The sequence below is a fragment of the Cinclus cinclus genome, chromosome 19, assembly GCF_963662255.1.
Source record: "Cinclus cinclus chromosome 19, bCinCin1.1, whole genome shotgun sequence".
Classification (NCBI taxonomy): Eukaryota; Metazoa; Chordata; class Aves; order Passeriformes; family Cinclidae; genus Cinclus; species Cinclus cinclus.
The window spans coordinates 280,583-302,496 of NC_085064.1; the positions used below are offsets into that span (position 1 = coordinate 280,583).

Here is a 21,914-nt window from a genome sequence, read left to right on the forward strand (position 1 = left end):
GAAAATCACAAACACATGCTGTAAAGGGAGGTTAAAAGAAAAGCTTTACATTTTAAAGAACAATTTAGATCCCTATTTACAATCATGTACACTTCTAAAGATATTCACAGCCCCTGAATGCACATATGCACAGATGCCTGGGCATAGAGCATTCCTTCAGTACAGGAAGCAGGGTCTGCAAGACATGCAGTAACTGGCACACATAATAGAAGAGAATCTACAGAAAGTAATTATTTTCCATTTTTGCTCCTCACAAATTGAATAATGACACTGGTTTGATAGGAGTGCCAGAAGAGACAAGGATATGTTTCCAATTTGTAGTCAACTGTATTTATGAAAGCATTTTCCTACACACAGTAGTGTGGTTGTATCACACTAAACAAAGCAGAGGATAGAGGGACAGTAACTTATCAATTAACTGTGTGGTAGAAAGTCCAAATTACTACAGTCAGCAGTTTGTAAAACCAAAGACAGCATTGTTAGGAGATTAGCTCATAGGCAAAAAAGCCGACTTTTTTGGGTTTGTGGTATCATTGGTTTCACAAAGACTGGATATTTTCCATGGATTAAGGGCTGGAAAAAGTTTGTACAAAACCAAGTGCATATACTGGTTAACCTTGGTAGGATTCAGAATACTCTAAAAGAACCTGAAGACAAACCTTCGTGAAGGCAAAACCATGTGATTTGTAGCATACAGACATGGATGCACTATATAAATGTCTATAAAATTATAAAGAGAGACTTCACTCATTTACGACATGGTCCCATGGATGGCTGTCACGGTGATTACAGGACTGGAGGCCTTGTCATAGGAAAAAAGGCTAAAGGAATTGGGTTTGTTCAGCTCAAAGAAGTGAAAGGTCAGGAAGGGAACCTAACTGCTCTTCCAGTACCTACGCAGCAGTCACAGGGAATATGGAAATACTCTCTCCAGAGTGACAGCAACAGGTCAAGAAGTGATGGGAAGGTGATCTATCTGCGCATAAGCAAACTTCTTCTCTGTGAATACACTTAAATATTGAAATAGGTTTCCCAGAGGAGAATGGCAATTTCCCTTACTGGAAATATTCGATATATGGCTTGACTGGACACTGGATAAGCTAATTTATGGCCCTGCTTTCCACAGAAGGTAAACCAGATGATCTCCAAGAGTGTCTTCAACCCACGTCTCTGCTGTTCTATGACAAGTTTGATAAACATGCTAGCCTATACCTGCATATCTTTTATTGAAGGGGAGTTTGGAGTAGTGCAGTTACATGGACTAATTTGCTGCAGCAGGAAGGCTCTGTATGTACAAGCAGACAATGGACCCTGATTTTAACTGTGAATAAAGCAAGTACTTCAAGCAATCTCTTTTATCACGAGATATAAGCAACCTCATAAAAATGTAGAGCTAGAGAGGGCACCTTATTTTGGGTCAATGTGCCTCAGCAACATCAACTAACAAAATCAAAATTTGATGTTGATCCCATGGTCTTTCCTGAGCAACCTCACCCTATTCAACCACTGGAATTAATCATCCCCCATTTGCCACTGCAGCAATGAAGCCTAATATAGAAAAATAGATCAGTAAGTGCAGCAAAACCCAAGCAACTTTCAAACTAATACACCAGTTTATGAAAGAAAATGTTACCAAGAACTCAACTGGAATTACATTCAAGAAGTTGTACTGTGAATAGTTTGACTGGTGCAAATCATTTTGCTGTCCACTGAAACAGGCTAAAAAATTCTGAATCTGTCTGGAGCTTTCTACCAAAGCTTTCCCCCTAAACAAATCAGATTTTCTCCAGAATACTGGAGAAAAATATTTTTTTTAACTTTCCCCAAAAATCCATCTATTTCCTGTACTTTTCCCATGAATCAGGAAAAACACATTACAGAAGATTAAATGCCTTAAAAGTGATACATTTTAACATTTTTAAACATATGCTATCCAATGTCAGAAAGTAGAAAATGCTTCAAAAAAGACTATAGGAAAAAGGCAAAGGTACAATAGCTGCTTTCCAGATGTTGCTTCCTGTCAGCAGCAAGTGGTGCTTAGGGACTTCCTACAACAGATCTTATATAAACACTTTTGGGTTTAAGTCTGGGTGGTAATTTTTCTTTACAATGTTTTCTCTCTGGATCCATCAATTTTTTCTTTTTCCTACTATTCCTACAGAAATACTTTTCCTTTTTTAACTTTTGGGTTTGAAAGATCTTGTGGCAAATTAATCTGGCAACTGAACTGCACCCTGCCTGGAAAAACAATCCGTTTGATTTCTCAAAGTTTACCTTTTTAAGATTGGCACATTCATATCTCTTTCTGCTTACCTTGAATTTCTGATCACTGACTTAAAGATAATTTCTATGACCAGATGTTTTATAGCATTTTCACTCATTCTCAGTGCCAAGTCTTTCAAACACTCCTTCCCAACTGCATTACCCTGCTGAAGACAACTGTCAGATTTCACAGCAAAAAAATAACTGGATGTACCTTTCTGCTAGTGGGATGTTTTATTCTCTAATCATAGACTTTAATGCAAACTCAGTATTCTCAGTATGAAAGACAAATCAACTAGGAAATATTTTGCCAATCACGTCACTCAGCCTACAGCCCCTTAAAAAAAACCCAATGAACTGCACTTCACAGTATTACATTCCCAAGGAAAAGGTACCCTTATCTCGTCCAAGCAGAATGCCCACACAAAGGTAAATCCCATTTTTTCTCTTCAGTCCTTCCCAAAAAAGCAAACGCCTAATGTTACCCAAACAATTCAGTTATGCTACAAACACCTGGCACATCCAAATAAAAGCCTCCTGCCACCTATCAAGTTAGTACAATTTTTCTTTTTTTATAGAGAAAACTGCAACAGGTTGAAGAAATAAATTTTGTCATATGCTATTTGGCATGACCCATACACAAAAGCTTACAGGAACAGGTTATTCAGACAGCTTTAAGAGACAAAAAAGCACTCAGTACCTAATAGAAAGGCTGGTCTGTGTAAAAATATGTTTCTTGCTCAGCAAAGAGGACAATCAAAGAAACAGCATTTGGCTATTTTCAATTTTTCAAGTATCTTACTTATAACGTATACAACACGAGAAATCTCCAGGCTCCCTCACCAAGTAAAAATTTTACACATTTACCTGCACTTATTTAAGTGCCCTAAAATCAATGGACTTGAACTACATGTAAAAGAGCTTAAAAGTGGTTATGGATACCGATTAAATATGGGCCTAAATAAACAACCACATCCTCAGGAAATATTTGTCAAGAACCTTGGTGTTGCAGTGCATAACTTCAAATTAGAAACCTGTATTTTCCTACAAAAGCAAAGAATCTAAAACTGTTAATTTTAAAACCAAATACTGCACCCAAACAAACACTCTCAAGCACCCAGCCCCTCTGCTCCTCCTGCTCCCACCTCCCTCCCTTGAGCAGCTCTCTGTATCCTAGGCTGAAAAAGCACCTTGGGAAGGAAGGAGTGTGAATCAAACACATGTTGAAAGAAAGTTTAATGGGAATATTGTTAAATCTGTCAAAAGTTAATTTAACATAATGATCACTTCCTGGTTCTATGAAACCAACTTTTTCAGTATGTAACTGGTACACTGGGAAATCTTTGGACTGCTTTAATCCAAAGCATCCAGACTATGCTTCTAACTAGCACTGAAATGGCCACTCCAGTCAGTGGTCCTCTCTCTTTACAATAGAGAGCAATAAGCTTCTGAGTTAAAATAGAAAATAATTAATACAACAACAGTAATTTGAAGGAATAACAGGACATACAGGAAAGATACAAAAAACTAAAAACCTAAGGCATACTGAATTGATAGTGTAATATAGTTAGATGTGGGGTTCTTTTTTCTGACATTCACTTTTATGATGGAAACAATCTATCATCAATAAAAATTACTTGCTAATGTTTTATTTTGAACAGAACTAGTTTTAACACAGTATCTTTAAACCTCTTCATTTGTCCTCTGGTTAATTCAAGCGCTCTCATATTGGTTTCCTCCAATTCTACAAAGTCCAAATATCTTCAAAACTGACAAGTTACAAACAATCCCATTTTTTCAATATGATATATCTTTCTTATGATGTCAGCAATATACAGTGACTGAAACAACCCTTTGGTTTCCTAAAGTGTAATAAAAAAGAACATTTTTATGCTGCAAAGTTTCACTTTTAGTTTTGCTAATTTCTTTGCACGATTCCCAGCAAGCTATAAAGGCAGATTTTACATTCATTCATTCAACAAATCTCTTTTAAACCCAGAGCTAATAGCAAATAACAAAAAACTTTCTACACACAAGGAGTTCCACAACAGCAAATTTTTAGAGAGGTTCTAGGAAAACTGCAGGAATTCCCAGCATTCAGATGAGAAACAGGCTTTAGATTACCAGGACGAGCATGAAGAATCATTCAAAATGCACTGAGGTTCAGCCAAATAATGAATTCTCAAACTTCATTAGAATGTTTTAAGAGCTTGTTTGAAACTGGACAATTTATCGTCCATTACTTCTGCTTTCGAGCTGCTGCCTGACAAAGATGACCTAGGAAGTAGTCCGAAAGGAGCCCCTCCGCGCTGCACCGAGCGCTGCCCGGGACGAACATCCATCTCCGCGTCGCCGAGCGAGACGAGCCCAGCAGGAAGTGCCCCCCCCCCCCCCCCCCCCCCCGCGCCCCATTTTGGCCCCGTGCAGTCGCGCCCCGTCCGTGCCGCCGGCTCTGACAAGGCGGACCCGCCTTCCCCGCGGGCCCCCCGCTTTCCCCTCGCCCCCGGCACGACCGTTCTCCGGCGCCCGAGGCTCGGCTCCCCCCGAGGCCGGGTCCCGCACCGCGGGCGGGGAGGGCTCCGCCGGGGCGGCCGCAGCCCCGAGCCCCTCCCGCAGCCCCGCAGCCCCGGGGGCGGAGGCAGCTCGCCCGTCCAACCAGCGCCCGGCAGCTCGCCGCCGCTTTGCCTTCTCTCCCCCTTTCCCGGCCGGGATAAGCCTGCCACAAAGAGCAGGGGTTCAAATGAGGCTGCTCCGGGCCGCCTGAAGGGACGGCCGGGAGCGCCGAGCGCCCCGCGGGAAGGCACCGCTTCGGCCGCGGGGCGCAGCCCGGGCCGGCGAGACCAGAACGGTCCCGTGCAAGAAAAACGCAGAAGACGAAAAGAACCGCGCCTCTTGCCCAAGCACGTCCGATCCGGTCCCACCCAGCGCGGCACAGGCGGAGCGCGGGTCGCCGAGGCGATGTCCCCGCGGTCGGGCCGCGGCTGCTGAGGGAGCGGCCGAGGAGCGCGGCCCTGCAGCCCTGGTAAGGACGGGGGGTAAGGACAAGGACGGGGGGGTAAGGACGCGGGGCTGCGGGCTCCGCGCGGAACCACCCAGCCCACGGACGCTTATCAGGGTAGGACTGCTTCCCAAGATAAAGCAGCAAGCCTGTTTTTTGACTTCAGAAAACCAAAAAATACCCACGAGCCCAAACAAAATTCGTCGAATATTAAAATAAAAGCTGTAAAGATCGCTGAGACATTACGTGCCAGGCAGTGAAAGCGAGAATAAGCTTCTATTTTTTTAAAGAAAAATCTTACTTATTTTTGCACGTAACTTTGATCTTCACGCTTCCCTAAACTTGCCATCCAAGAATTTTTCTAGGACATCCTATTTTCTAAAGCATTGTCTTAAAAGTTATGAAACCTCCATTCAGTCTTTTTTACACTCGTCTGATTAGGGAGATACAAAACTTTCTGATACCTTAACAGTCTACAAAGTAAATACTGGAAGTATTTCACAAAAACTTAATTTAAAAAAGAAACTTGCATTTATGAGTACATTCATGTAGGCATCAAACTATTACACGATCTAACTGCCATTTTTCACGGGTAAAATTAGCCGCATTTCTTAAAATATGAATCTGTTTAAAGGCTGTTATGGACAATGTCCATGCACACAGCATGAGCACTTTCTGTTAGTGATTGGATTAAGTGGAAATAAGGTGAGGCCGCTGTTAAGGGAAGCAACAACAAAAGCAGTGCTTTCTTTCAGTAATTACATCCCACGTCTGTGACAGATCTTTAGTAAAGAACACTCTACAAACAACTAACATTCTTGGTAATCACAAAGAAAATTTGTACTTCTTGTAACTGAAGAAGCTTTTGCCAAAACTTGAAGAAAGTTACAGGGCAACAAAAGATACATAAACTTCTGCAGTTTCTTGCAGCAACTGACAGTATTTCAAAACAAAAGTTCTCCAAGACCTCATGAAGACAATCTCGTTCTCAAGTGTTGTTTTAGTCATCCATTCCCCTCATTAGAAAAAGTATTACCTTCTAAGAAAACTGAAATTTTAGTTCAAGTACTAGTTCAGTTTTAAGGGGGCAGAAAATCTGACAAGAGAATGTATTCTAACACAAGTATCTTAAAGGAATTAATTGGTTAATGCCAGTGTGGCACTTTTTACAATGGAAACAAGTAACTAGTGGTGAAACCGCAAAAGTGATTCCCTCCATAAGTTTGGAGTCAAATTTTTCAATTCAGTTTAGTGTCATGTTTTCATAACACTGTATGCTACTGTGTCAGCCCTTTCCTATGTATTTACTTTAAAACTTAAAGCCCAACTTTAAAGTTTTTTTCAATATATAAGGTATACATATTACTGTGCTGTATTTTCACTGTGAATTGCTGTTGCCTTTTACAAAACAAAACAAAAGAATCACTATCTAGGTTTTTCACAGGAGTACTTTTCATCTAAAAGTCAAGATGTGAATTTATTCTAAAAAAACCCTGCAGCAGTAGAAGTCCCTCCTCTTAGAAAAGAGCAAACTTCACATTAAGTTTGAAGATTACCTTCGAGAGGTAAAAACTGATAGGATAAATTAACGTAAATCCATGGAAGAAAACATGTGAAGGAGTAAAAACAGAGCATGAGCTCTAAGACAAGGGGCAGGGAGTAGGAAAGCAAGCAGATTAAAAAAATTCATGCTTGTCTGTCTTATCACAATGGCATTGTGAAATCCAGATCATATTACTGGCTTGGTGCCTGGAACATGCCAGCTAACTGTAAGTCCACAAACACTGGCTATCAAAGGATTCTGCAGAAGCAAAAACCTAAGATTTGTTAACAACATGCAAAACCAAGCCTTCCGATCTTTTCATAGCAGGATTTTACATTTTCAACATCCTTGCTTCATTTGCTTTTATAATGCAACAAAAAAGTAAAACTGCACTAATCCAAAACCAACTTTCAGTATCAAAGACAAAAGTATTAAACAGTGAAGATGTGCTAGCTGTTCATGCTTCTTCTTTAGAATGCAGTTACCGAATTATGTATGAATTCACAATAAAATACAGCCATTTATAGTTTAAAGAAGAAATGCTGTCATAGCTAACACTATACCTTTTGTGAACATGCCTTCTTTTGTATGCCTCAATGCTTGAGGACTGCACAGAAGATAAATATCAGAGGTATGGAGGAAAAGACAGCCCATCAAAAGGACTCCTACCCTCATTTTATTAAACACAAACAGCACAAAAGAGCTGATTAACCCAGACAGCTGAATTTTCTAACTGCTTTAGCATAGCTGAATGAGCTCATCTGCATGTACAGTATCATTTTTTCTTCATAGTCAAAGCAGCCATTTCAGAAAATATAAGTGTTATGCAAAAGTGTGTGTTTTTCTTACGTGTGTTTTTCACCTATCTGGGTATTCTAAAAGGCTTTGATGTGTGAGAGTAATTACAGAGCATTCAGTTCTGGCACACTGGACCTACAGGAACTCTTAACAATCCAGCCTCTAGACTGTAAGCAGTTCCTCAGTCAGAGCAATTTGTAGAGATGGAAATAAATGCTGAGTGTTGGACTTTGCCTGCCCACTCACTAATTAAATGGAAGTAACCTGTTAGAAAAAAAAACAATCCCCCCGAAGAAAATACAACTCACACCACAAAAATAAAACCCTATACAGAAAATGGAGTGAAATATTAGAAGACATTAACCCCCCACCATCCTGAAATTAACTTCTGAGGTATGCAATACTCTGGGAGCCTTTTTAGGAAGGCTGAGTGACAATGATTATTGTGAAAACAACAGCTGTTATCCCAAAGATACAATGACTTAAATGGAGAATCCTATTTTATTTTGACAGCTTCTGAACATTCTGCTTAAGAGTAAGCCACGTAGGTCACCTACTGCATCACCCTGTTTACAGTAATTATCATAGCCCAGTAAACTAGTAGTGCCTCCTTGGTTCCTCAGCTGCAGCATACAAGCCACTAAAGAACTTTTCTAACTTTAAAAAGTTTGCTACTGTCTGCATCATATACCAGGTTCTCACTTTCAGTTCCATAAACCAAACAGGTAGTGTTTTTTTCTTATCTTTGCAGTAAACTCAACTGCACTGCAATCCAAAGAGCTACTCAAGTCCCCAGAAATGCTCTCGTTATAACTTCTGAGTTTTAGCACAGAAAACTGATGTCTCGGTAAAGGAGTCTCCAAGGGCAGTGAGTGTCATGTATCATGTGTTCAAAAGCTTCCTTTCCATGGATCAGTGCATCACAATGTCACACCTGTGTTTCTCTGGCTTTGCTGCAGTTTACTATACATAGAAATACTAGACCAGCAGCAAGAAGCAATTCTATTGCTTTTACCTACTGGGGTCTATTATGTTCCTTATCTGTAGAAATAACCCATAATAATAACACAATTTAAGACAAAACTTCTACTCTGGTATGAAATCCTGGCAATTATTTTTCCCTATTTGTCTTAGTTAAGGTTTTCCACACAAGATTCACACAGATCATTATTTTGCTTCTGTACTTTTCCAGGATGCTATAGTACAGGTGATGTCATAAGTATCAAAACCTCTCCTCCTTAAACTTACTTATAGTGTTAAGCAACACATAATAAAGTTCAGTGCTCAGCCACCATCCAGTAGTCTTCCTGCTGTTTTAGCTCTACTTTTTGCAGGACACTGAAAAGCACAGCTATACAAAGGACACAGTATAAACTCCTAGACACAAAATTCCAATCTCTCAATGGTTGAAAGGACTCAACATTGCAAAACCATTTGAGATCTAGATGTGAGAGTGCTGACACTATATACTCAGGCTTTCATATACACATTTCTTTCCAGAATAATAAGGCAAGTGTCTCTTTTATGATTAAATGTCATTCAACAAAAAACAGCCATAGCATTGAAAAGCTACTGACAGCATTTTCAGATAAGCTTAATAATTCTATGATTATAAGTCATATTTTTCATCTGATGGAGACAGATCCTCACTTATACACAGAATCCCAGAGGGAAAATAGTTCATAAAACCTGAAAGAGACAGTTAACCAGTCTCTTAAGTAAAAATGAGATCCTCCAAGGCATGGCATCAAAACCAACAAATAATGAAAAACGTCCAAAAAAGTTTGGATTATCCCATATTATGCATTTTGTAAGTAGCTCAAACCCAAAAAGACCATAGTGCTGACATTGCTACCTTTAATGCTCCCTCTTAAGGTAAGCTGATTGAAAATAGAAATTAACATTTGCAAAACATAATATTTTTCATGTATAAATATTTTTTACCTTTATAATTTCAGGATCATGACAGTGATTAAACAATAGGTTGTGAAAGTACAATTTTGTATTGTAAATTTTAGCATTGTACAATTTGATATTGTAAAATACTAAAATCTTGTTGAAGTACATAAATTTCAAGATATTCGTAAAAATCAAAAGGTAACACATTTTGACTAATGAAAAGCTGCACATAAGACAGAATACAGGACAGAAAAATGTTTCAAAGCAAAGCCAAAGTGAGGTTTTATTTATGTTTTCTCTCTAAAGGACAGAAAAACAAATCAAATGCTGGAACGTGCAATATCAAAACTTTCAAAAAGTTTTTTTCCTATTTTGTCACCAGATCATGGAAACATCCTTACTTGGGTAAACAATGAATGAGTAAGCCACCTACTTCCAATTATATGTACAGATAGGCAAACATCTGGTATACAAGCTGAAATTTTAGCTAAAGCACTCATGCTGGCTATGAGTATAAAGCTGCTACAATTACATGCCACACAACAATGCTGCTAATGCAGTTATACTGGCAAAAGACAACCAGGAAAAAAAAAAGTATTTTGCCTGAATAAAAAGTGCAATATACTGCCAAGTAGGGTAGACATACACAAAACTGAGGTCTGGTGCACCTGCACTAGGGAAAGTTTGCCCCAACTCAATTGCCAAGAAAAGTGCTTTTACAAGTAGAAGTCTTGAACAGCCAGAATCTAGAAACGAAATAATGAAATTACATCAATCTGATTAGAAGCTCCATTTGATGTTTAATCAAAATAATTTATTTTTAAGTATGCTTCATTCACCTGGTTTTTGTTGGTATGGTTGTGTGTTAAAGTTTTGTCAGTAGCATGAAGATAAGAAACAGACAATGCTGTATTTCCAGTAATTAAGAAAATTTGCCCCAAACCCTGCAAGTGTACTTTTAGGTTAAAAGTCTACAGGTGCCCAAGTAGAATTTTGCACTGGGAACAAATATGGCCCTAGTAATATAGCTTCCTCCTGGTGCACTGCAGAACTATTGGCAGAGGGCAAGGGGAAGGGAGACAGAAACAGGAGGAACTGAGTGATCAGCAACCAACAGCAGCAGCAAAGTACAAGGATATCAGCAATTGCTGGGCACAGGAGAAAACTCAAAGTTTATGTCCTAGACATCAGGTATGATCTTCCTCCCACCTGGGAAGGAAGCCTCATGTCCTAAGAATCTACTGTTCTGCCACTCAAAGAAGAAAGTATTAAAAAAGCATTAAATCCTTCCTTAAAATTGTTTCTCTGGCTTCCCTCCCTACTTTCTCCATTCCAGCAAACTTTTTTTATCCCTGAAAGATTAATCATTAAGAATTGTTCAAATGACCATGTTGTGAATTTCATTTTAATCCAACTGCAGAAAGGAAGGAATGCCATTTATTCGTGTAGTCCTTCACAATATGCAACAAATGAGCCTCATTCTAAACACCTTTTTTTTTTTTTAACCACACAAGTTCAGACAGTAACAAACTTACAGAATTATCATATACAGACTGCAGGGAGAAGGACAGCTGATGACAGTATTCTTTTTTCTGTTTCTACTGGGGCAGTAACTAACCAGTGTCATTTTCCACTGATTTTTCTTGTAAGAACATCTTAGAAAAGATGACATGCAGGCAGTATCATGACAGAAATATTTCAGCAGGTCTGATTATGCTGATGTCATTCACTGGTGGCCTGCTGTCTGCAGCCACTGGTCAAACCCTAGAACAGGCTTCCTAGAGAGGGGTCACCCACAGTCAGGCAGTGGGACTAGATGATCATTAAGGTGATATGTTATAACGAGGCTGATGAACTCTGTCCCGTTATTTTCTTACACAGTTCTTAAAAACAGGAGAAAAATCTGTTAGATGTTGCTCTTTCTTCAGCTCAGAAAAGTTTCTTTTTTCTTCAGAAAAGTATGGGCATTGCAAAGCCATACTTGAAAATACAAGATACTGTAACAGACAGAATTGAACACTGAGGGAAAAAAACAGTTGCTTTTTAGTGGTCAAAAAATGTACAGGTTTAGAGGGGGAAAAAAAGGATATTAAAATTCCAACGCCGAAATAAAACTATTTTACACCTATGCACGAAAGACATTTGCAAAACAAGTCATCTGTGCAGGAACACGAGGCCTGGGAAACTGCCAGGTTTTCCAAGTGTGACCTGCTGTGCAAATGCTGATTATGCAAGTTAAATCTGTCTGGAGTGAATTTATGTTCCCTATTTTCCAGGGCTCCAAATAACATTGCTTTACTAACAGAAACTGTGTCAAACTCCAGATCTTCATCTGACATGTTTTCAAGATTTTTGAGAAGCTCTGTACAGCACAACTCCTTTCTACTAGCAAAATGAAAATGAGTTTTTTCTAAATAAGAAAACAAGGCAAAAATACTTATCCAAAAATTTTGAGGAGGATTAAATCCTGGTCACTTTTTTGAATCTTTTACAGAAACATCTATGGTTTATTCCACAAAAAAAACCAAAGAAAAATACGAATGACAACCATATCTCTTCTCAGTATGAGTAATAAAGGATGCATATCCATCATTAGCTTGAAATTTAAAAAAAAATATCTTCAAAGTCAGCAGCTGCCTAGAATCATAAAACATTTTATATTGGATGGGACCTTATCTTCACCTTACAAACCAAGTCTAGTTTCAAGATTAGATCAGACTACTCATAGTCTGATCATAGTCTTACCTAAATCAAAACTTCATGTATTTCCAGGAATGGAAATTCTACCACCTGTCTGGGTGGCTGCTTCAGTTCTCAGTCACCTTACCAATGAGGTTCATTTTTTAAGAAAACTCATTTTTTTTTTCCTGAGGTAATCTGTATCCACCATATACTTTCACTGTACACTTACAAAAAGAATTTATCTTCTTTACAAACACCCATTAAGTATTTGAACATGTCTTTCTTTCCCTTCTCACCTGGAAGCTACACAAACCTCCTTCTTCCTGCCTGCCACCCTCCAGCTATCCATGCTGGGTGTACTCAGCTGGACTCACTCCAGTTTCTCACTGCTGTTACTATCACCATTTCATGTAATTTAAAAAAATTATTGTACTAAAGATGACCCAACAGTAAGGTGACAGATACTTGAATACTGAATTATTATTCCATGAGAAATTTTTTACAAGCCAAGAAAAACACAACAGCAACACCACCTTGGTTAAAAGTACCTGTCTTTATACACTGAAAAAACTCCATCCTGCCTTTTTAATTCATTTTATTTAAGAAAACTGGGTTGCATATACACATAAGTACTGAAAATCAACAACAAAAACGTTTTAGAAATACATGACAAAGTGCTGTTCAAGTAGCTAAGAAGGTGGTTTGTGACATGGGTATTTCTGGCAGCAGTGACAATGCTAAGCCTGTGTTGCCAAGTCTACTATTGCCTACAAAGTTCTGGTGTTGACTTATTTTTTGAAAGATTGTGAAGGCCTCAGCTGTTGACCTTGAAATATGAATCTGCATGGAGAACTAAGTTAGGGTAATTTCACCAAAGGGCAGCTGTTGTAATATGCCAGTATACACTACCAGCTGATTTAGATCACCATGCATCATCACTGTCCACCATGCACATATGCAGCTCTTTTTCCCTTTCAAGAAGGGAATCTGAAGTGAGATGACTAGGACTCTTTAAATCCTTGTATTTATTGCTTGCTTTCTTACAGTTATTGGCAGGCTTTGGATGAACTAGCAACTAGTAACTACAGTTCTGACCATAGAAAGATACAACTACTCCCCATGATGTCCACTTCAGTCAACAGAAGTTAAGGCTGGGTAACAAAAATACCTAATTTGTACAAACAATTACTATGTACTATTTTGTAAATTTTAAAAGAGATTATAATTTGTAAATCCACACTGATTTTTTCCTTGCTACTTACTGTTAAATTTATTTTAAAACAGATTTTAGGAAGTTCTTTGCAGAAGAATATTTGACTGGAACTAGAGGATCATGATGACAACAAGATTCATCTGTTTAATGCTAGTAACTGTTGTGGGAGTTACTACAAGTGAAACACAGGAATTTGAAGGCAATGACAAGGAAAAGGCTCAAGAATTCATTTATATGAACAGATATAAGCGTTCCAGTGACACACAGGACAAATGCACTTACACCTTTATTGTACCTCAGCAGAGAGTGACGGGTGCCATTTGTGTTAATTCTAAGGAGCCTGAAGTTCTGCTTGAAAACAGGGTAAATAAACAAGAATTACAGTTACTCAACAATGAACTTCTTAAACAAAAGAGACAAATAGAAACTCTCCAGCAACTGGTAGAGGTGGATGGTGGAATTGTTAATGAAGTTAAACTCTTAAGAAAAGAGAGCAGAAATATGAATTCTCGTGTCACACAACTCTACATGCAGCTATTACATGAAATTATCCGAAAACGTGATAACGCCTTAGAACTTTCTCAACTTGAAAATAAGATTTTGAACCAAACTGCAGACATGTTGCAGCTTGCAAACAAATACAAAGACTTAGAGCACAAGTATCAGCATTTGATGTCAATTGCCAATAATCAGACAATAATAATTGCCCAGCTGGAAGAACACTGTCAAAGAATGCCATCCATAAAACCACTGCCACAAACTCCACAGCCACCAGTTAAAGTGTACCAGCCTCCTACTTACAATCGCATTAATAACCAGATATCTACTAATGAGATTCAGAGTGACCAGAACTTAAAGGTTCTGCCACCTACCTTACCAACCATGCCTGCAGTTACTAGTATTCCAACTTCAACTGATAAACCATCTGGTAAGTAATATTATTGATACATTTACATTAGTTTATGCTAATATGCAGTGGGCAGCATTTTAATTGTAATATCAAAAATGCATTTATTTAGCTAGTGAATTTTACATACATGCTGTAGAAGAAACACAGAAAGAAAGCAAAAAAATTAACTGTGAATATCTAAGACAGACATACTAGCCCCACAGATTTTTCTCATGTTATTTTGCTAAGACAAATCCATCATTTATATTACATGTATGAGATAAAGGACTTTCAGAAAAATCTTACTAATCAAGTCATCTAAAGTTTACTGACCTTTGCTCAAGACTGAGCTGCTACAATTCATGACATCTGAAGGAATTTGTGTAAACATGTGTGAAGTTATTACAGGTTTGTTGATCTAGCATCTGATAATGTGCTTGTGTAATTAAAAAAAGGAGTAAGTATCTGCTTTGTACCTTGTATGGGGCACTTGTGCTCTAGACAGGAGCAAAAGGAAGCAGTAGAATAGTAAGGGGATATTGTACAGCCCTTATTAAGAGTCTTGGGAGTTCTGCCACGAGCGTGATTTGATGATGTGAAATCACATTAGAGATCAACTGATCTACATGGTAACAAAATAACAGGTAAAGAATTCAGTTTCACTTATGGTACCACATTTGGGGGGAAAAAAAACTAAAACAAACCCAAAACAGTTCAGGTATGTGTTCCTTACAAGAAAGTTTTGCTCTTCACTGTATGGACAACACATACCTTCTTCAGAAAAACTACAGAGTCACAGATCTCTAAACTCACAGCTAACTGAAATAGAGTATTGCAGGGGAACTGCACTCAGTATATTTCATAGCTATTTGCAAAATATTCCAAAGGACAATCAGCAAACTTTTCAGGATTATCAAATAATGCAACTGCCGCATATAAAGAAACAAACCAAACCATAGGACCCCCATATTGTTTCTCCATGGAAATACTCACAATGAAGGGAACTTAAGCAAGCAAGCACTGAGTTTCTTAAGTCTTTGAGTCTCTAAAACATTTTCCTACATAGCAGTATTTCCACAGAATTGCCAAAGACAGTGCACCAAAGCCTGCATTGTGCCATGCAAAACTTCTGCCAGAAATATCATGATTCTGATATACTGTGTAAGGAAAAATTCTCAGAAGAAAATCAGATCTACTACAATTCCTTTGGAGCAATACACCTAATAATTATATTTTGACTTCAGTCTCAGAGTAGGTTCAAGCTTGGAACAGTATTCACCTATCTTTCTGGAACTGAAATACTTTTCCCCCTTTATTTCCTTACACTCTTCGAAAGCTTGTTAATTGGTCCACATCCTCCTTGTGCTTTCAAGCCCTTAAACTGGAGCTGAGGATTCTCTATCAAACAGCAGAACAGAAAGGTTACTTCAGGTGCACAGTAACTTTTGCTGATGTATCCTCATACATTTTCCTTCTTTTGAAAAGTAAAACGGTAATTCCAAACCAGATTGCAATCCTATAGAACTCCCAGAGGAAGTGCTGGTTATCCAGCAATTTTTCACACTGATCTCCAGAGGTCCCTTTGGCAGTCCACAATTCTAAGATTTCACATCTGCTTCTTCTCCCTGGATCACATAGCTTATCAGAAAAAGAAGTTTCATTCTTCGTTTGCACAAATGGATTATAATATTCTCTCATTTTCTCACTTGCAACTTTTTAATTTGTTCACACAAGTTTCCAACCACTGAAGTTAAGCTAATTAAGCTTTTATTTCCAGGTATCCTCCTTCCCCTCTCCTTACACTGCCCTTCAGTCAAGAACCAGTTAAGGAATTATGAAAAAGCATAGGAGTGAAATAAATTAAAACAGAAATTACTCTTGATAGCAGTGTATGCTTCAGTCAGGCTCTCAGTCAGATCTGACAACGCTTACTCCTTCAGTGGGTGGGGACAATCAATCCAGGGGCTCTAAGCTCTAATCCTCAGGGTTCTTGTTGACTTCACTCTTCTACTCAGGAAGCAAAGCATCTGGGGGAGTCTACCTGCCGATATCAACACAGACTCGAAATAATTTATATCTTAATTTCTCTCAGTCATTAAAACAGAATCTGTCTTACCACTGGAGAAAATTTCTTGAAAAATCAGGAATATAAGATACTTTTAAAAAGCATAAGCTCTTTATGGACTCTATTGAACTGAAGGAAAAAAATGCACTCTCCTTCTGAAAACAAGACTATGCTTACTGCAATTTCTGTGAATCCAAAGTACATTAAGAGTCCTCTCATTTGTATAAAGTTTCTCTCACAAGCACTCTAAGTAAAAAAAACCTTAATTTCTATGTTATTTTGTAGTTTATTAAGGTCGCAGCAGTAAGACCTACAGTTGGAATTTATGTTGGTGCTTCCACTGTTAATGTGCCAGTTACATTTTTGGGGATCTAAAAAGCTGAATTTCTCAACAATAGAATCAAGGTCAAACTTACTGTGTTGTTTTCTAAAGCAAATTCTTACTTACCTATGGAGTCATTCATATTTTGTTTACTCAAAGATATAATTTGTGGCAAAAGTACCAGTACAGCTGCCTTAAATTTTATTATTTCTTCTTTTTAAATCTACCTTTATCAGTAATTCATTGTGAAATATTCCAGAAATAAAGTTACAATTAATGAATCTGTTTGAATACACTTGGTGGATACTTATCCTTTAATAAAAAGGAAAAAAAAAAACCTATGCTATTCAGGGAAACTGATCTAGTATAAAAAGCTACCAACTCAAATACTGCGTTAAAGAAATGCCTAACAGCAGCTTGATGCAGAACCTTTCTATTTTGACACAGGGCCCTGGAGAGACTGTCTACAAGCATTAGAAGATGGCCATGACACAAGCTCCATCTATCTTGTAAAACCAGAAAACACAAATCAGCTGATGCAGGTCTGGTGTGACCAACGGCATGACCCCGGTGGCTGGACTGTCATTCAGAGACGGCTGGACGGCTCTGTCAACTTCTTCAGGAACTGGGAGACATACAAGGTTAGGATAAGAGAGCTGACTAATGTTTTCCACCCTCTAAAACTTACTGTTAGAGTTAATTTAAAGGGTGATTTTAGAGCCTGCTTAAAAAAGAACTTGTGCATTTACCATTCCAGAAGAGGAAGTCTCTGTGAAATAAGTTACTGCAGTTTCCTGCTTGAGAATACCCTCGGATTCACCACTAACACAGATGCAGGATATTAACGTGCTTCTTTTGCTTCCTTTACAGCAAGGATTTGGTAATATAGATGGAGAATATTGGCTTGGATTAGAAAACATTTATTGGTTAACAAATCAAGGCAACTACAAACTGCTCATAACAATGGAAGACTGGTCAGGTCGAAAAGTATTTGCTGAGTATGCCAGCTTCAGACTGGAGCCTGAGAGTGAGTACTACAGGCTGAGACTGGGACGCTACAACGGCAACGCGGGAGATTCCTTCACTTGGCACAACGGCAAACAGTTCACCACCTTAGACCGGGACCATGATGTATACACAGGTAGCAGGTCCCTCTCAGTTGCCTTGCTATTTTTGCCTTTACATCCCTGCCTCCCTCCCCCTCTTCTATCTATTTTTGTTTTTTGAAAAAGGAAAAATACTTATGGTCATACATACAAAAAAACACCCCAACAAACCAAAAGAAATTGCACTTACAAAGGGATTTGTCAATTAGTGCCTTATGAAGTACAAATGGATGTGTCAACCCTTATACATAACACCAAAACTAAAAGTTTTTACACTAGTCAAGGGTCTGTGAAATATGGTATGAAGGGTTATTTGAGACAGTAACACACACTGATTTTCAGACAAGAGAAAGTTACGAGTTCTCTCTGTAGAACCTAACTACTTAGGTAGTTCCTGAAGAAGCCTTAGTTCACTTGGTACCACAGAATATCTACATGTTAAACAGTTACTAAAAAAAAATCCCAGAATGACCAACCAACAAAACAACAAAGTTGTGTACTTAGCCTGCTTGCTTTAAGATTTTTCATTTACTTCCCAGCCTGAACTGGAGCTTTCTTTTGCAGGTAACTGTGCTCATTACCAGAAGGGAGGATGGTGGTACAATGCATGTGCTCACTCAAACCTCAATGGAGTCTGGTACCGTGGAGGACACTACCGCAGCCGCTATCAGGACGGTGTTTACTGGGCTGAATTCCGGGGAGGATCATATTCACTAAAGAAAGTTGTTATGATGATAAGACCTAACCCTAACACATTTCACTGAAATAACTCTTCTCTTGGTTTGCTTTGTTCTAAAAATCACATAAGGCTACCATGTTATTACCAGAAATTATCTCTTCAGAAATGAGGAATGTAAGATACTGTACATTTATTGATAAGATATGAGGGCTTGTATATTATATTTTCAAGAATTATCCCAGGAAAAAGAGCTGAAGAAAAGGAACTGTAATAACATTCAGAAGACCTCTTGGTAGTATTAGAACTTGGCAGTTTAGATGAAAACTATAGGTAAGCTTCCTGGTTTTTACTCCCTGTAAATTAAGTTTGGATGATAAAAAAATTGCCACCACATTTAAGTATTTTTGTATGTATAAATATTCTCAAATACAGGAAATATTACAAACTGTACAGCAAGAGTTTTATTATTATTATTATTATTGTTGTTGTTATAAGCAATCATTTGACACAGGAATCATATCCTTTGAATTACGTAGGTGGTATGTGTACATTAATGTAATGATCATGTAATCTTTGTTAACTACCATGAATAAAGTTAGCACTATATAATTCTGTTTTGAGAGCAGAAAAAAAAACATTATTGTCCTGATAAACCTGGCCTTTTCCCTTCACTATGTGCATTTAGATTATCTGCTTCTATAAAATTCCACCATTAATTCAAATATTTTAGATTAAAAACAAATTATTCTTCTTACCAAAAATGAAGTAGCTACTTGCATATGGAAATTAATCCAGATTTATAACAGGTATTATGTGCTCTATAGCCAAGATGTTATACCCCACAATTTTTACAGTATTTTGTACCTGACTTCAGCAATTACCTGCTGTGTAGCCCCTGTAATCAGAAATGGCTGGATATAAATTAAAAGGTCTATCCAACTTTGCAGGCAAATGATGGATACCAATTTATAAGCTATTTAATAATCTTAGCCTTTAGTTAAAAATTATATAGAAAACTTATCAGTAGCAAAAATAAGTTATTTTTAACATATTTCACAATTATAATGTTACTGTCAAATTATTAAATAGATGTATTCATTTATATTTAGAGGTCAATCACACTTAAGAAATATAGACTGGCATAATTCTAATATTCTTCTGAGATAGGTTTCTATAACAAATTGTTAACACACCCATTACAAAACAGCAACTACTACAAAAAATACAAGTCAAAAGATGCATAAAAAGGCAGAATAAAAGCCTCTAGAAGTTCAACATATTTTTGGTCAGCCTGTATGACACTGAGTGTTTGTGTGTGTGTTTGCATACTTTTCCCTTATTACCTCATCACATCTTTACCACAGTATGTATGATGTAGCATGTGTTGTATATAACTGAAAGTAGGGTTTTTAATATATTAGATTACCCCTGTAATATTGTAAACCCTTAATAAAGTAACAAATGTTATTTTGACATGTTGAGATTTCATCTTCTTGCAGTTCAGATTACTTCTCATTAGTCCACCTCTGATTCAAACAAACTCTGATATGTAACCACTGTTCACATGTGTGAAGTGTTAAAATATTGCAGTGTAAATACCAAAACAATTTTCAGCTGAGAAAAAATACAGAATTTCCACACAGCCCAAGGGTGGGACAATGTTTTGTATGAAACACCCAAATTTTTCAAACAGTATTCAAAGCTTTATCTTCCATGGGTTTGTCTACTGAATTCTGGAAAATATTTAAATTTTAGATTAGAAATATTAAATGCACCTAGTGGCTCTAAAGCCTGGCTGCAGTGCTCTTATAATTAGTAGCATTAAGGCTACTTCAAGCTTGGCTGGAGGAAAGAACACAGAGAACTTCAGGTATCCATTGTGCAGATCTCTAGAATGGAGCATTCCCTAGAAAAGCTATTGCAGTTGTTCTGTAGCTGGAGATATGGCTGGAAACACATCTTCATAGTATACACTCATAACAGGTCTTAAACCCATGTTAAAGCTCACAGTCTCTTGCTAAATTAATCCTATTTCTTAACCTTTCTACCTAAAAGGTGGTCATTTACCTAGATACTCATCTACATAATTAAAAAAGATAATGCACAGAAGTCTGTTCATGATTACCTGGAGATACCACATGTCAGAACAGAACTTAGTAATTTTTTACATAAAATTTGCATATTTGCATTAAATAATTTTAAACAGATAGCCTGGCACATCAAAAATAATTAAACATTAGGGTAGGGATTTGGAATTTATACTGTGAAGTTATTGACAAGTACATTGGCAGAATCACAGATTTCACTGTGCTTATTTTTTTAAAGAAAATTCACACAACAGAACTCAGTTTGCACTAGGTCCACCTACTGTAATAGATGACATTACTATGAACTGTCAAAGGCCTTCATTTTTCCCCTTTCCCTAATTATTTCCAAAAGTTTCAATTACATTACTTCATTGCTTCCCAAATGGCAACACTGCGGTCTAAAAATCCCATTCCATAGACTTTTCTATCATTAGCAAAAGCACATTAGGTGAGTTTATATTAGAGAGAATTGCAGAACTATGGAGAAGATTTCTAACAACTTCAATTATCCTGTAAACCTTCATTTGAAGAAGTGCTATAGGAAACTGAGGTTGCTCTTCTGAATTTTTAAATTTTCTCTACCTTTTTCAGAAGAGTAAAGAAAATGCTGTCAAACTAATACATTATCTGTGTATCAGGAATGAAACAGTGGGGCTTCACTATAGCATTTAGATGAAAGGCCATGACAAGTTGATGCTACATCAGAAGACAACTAGTTACTCTTCTGCATACACATTTCCCAAGAATTCTTTCCTGAAACTGTTCTATTATCATTCAAAATGTTCAGAATTACCCCCACTGTTATATTCCAAGCAGACAAAAAAAACCCAGTGCAATAAATGTAAAGATTGTAAGGTCATACCCATCTTTGTTTTGTAACCTAGAAAGACAACCTAAAAGATCACCAACAATGAAGACAAGAAAATGCTGTAACTAGCAACTATGCCCATGAATTTTCAAAATAATGTGACTGTTATTTTTTCTTAAGTCACGCTTTGGCTAAACACTTCCAACAGTCCAAATCACAGCCTTGCCAATCTCATGATTTGTTTTTTTTTCCTTCTTTATCTCTTGCTTTTTAAATTTGAAAGAACTATCTGAAAACAAAACAACTGTTGCATGTTTAAACAGTACTTTTAAACACATTAAAGAATATATTAGTCTCCCATATTATAGCCTGAGGCTGGAAGCATACCAGTAGCTATCTCCTGTATTCATCTGGCTACACAAAATGTCCAACTGCACCTCTCAGAACACAGGGAAAGCCTTACTTTACAAGAACAGCAACACTGCCTAGTCTTTGCCATCAGCAGGTAGAGGGTCTCTCATGTATGAAACACAAGATACAATATATGCAGGAGGATTCAAAGT

General features: G+C 37.6%; 2 protein-coding genes across 8 annotated transcripts in view; one reads left to right on the plus strand and one right to left on the minus strand.

The window, feature by feature from the left end:
- The window catches only part of RALGPS1 (Ral GEF with PH domain and SH3 binding motif 1), an 80,599-nt gene that overhangs the window by 42,497 nt on the left and 16,188 nt on the right, over positions 1 to 21,914 (minus strand). The gene's annotated exons all lie outside the window — the stretch shown is intronic.
- Positions 4,811 to 19,929, plus strand: ANGPTL2 (angiopoietin like 2). Of its 2 annotated transcripts, none has more exons than XM_062505845.1 (5): positions 4,811 to 5,284; positions 13,467 to 14,323; positions 17,119 to 17,312; positions 17,542 to 17,812; positions 18,342 to 19,929. In XM_062505845.1, the coding sequence occupies exons 2-5, from the start codon at positions 13,516 to 13,518 to the stop codon at positions 18,539 to 18,541; spliced, it is 1,473 nt and encodes a 490-aa protein (XP_062361829.1). In that variant the 5' UTR covers positions 4,811 to 5,284; positions 13,467 to 13,515; the 3' UTR covers positions 18,542 to 19,929. The 2 variants fall into 2 exon arrangements, with proteins under 2 accessions (XP_062361829.1, XP_062361830.1); XM_062505846.1 differs by lacking the exon at positions 4,811 to 5,284 and adding an exon at positions 9,260 to 13,337.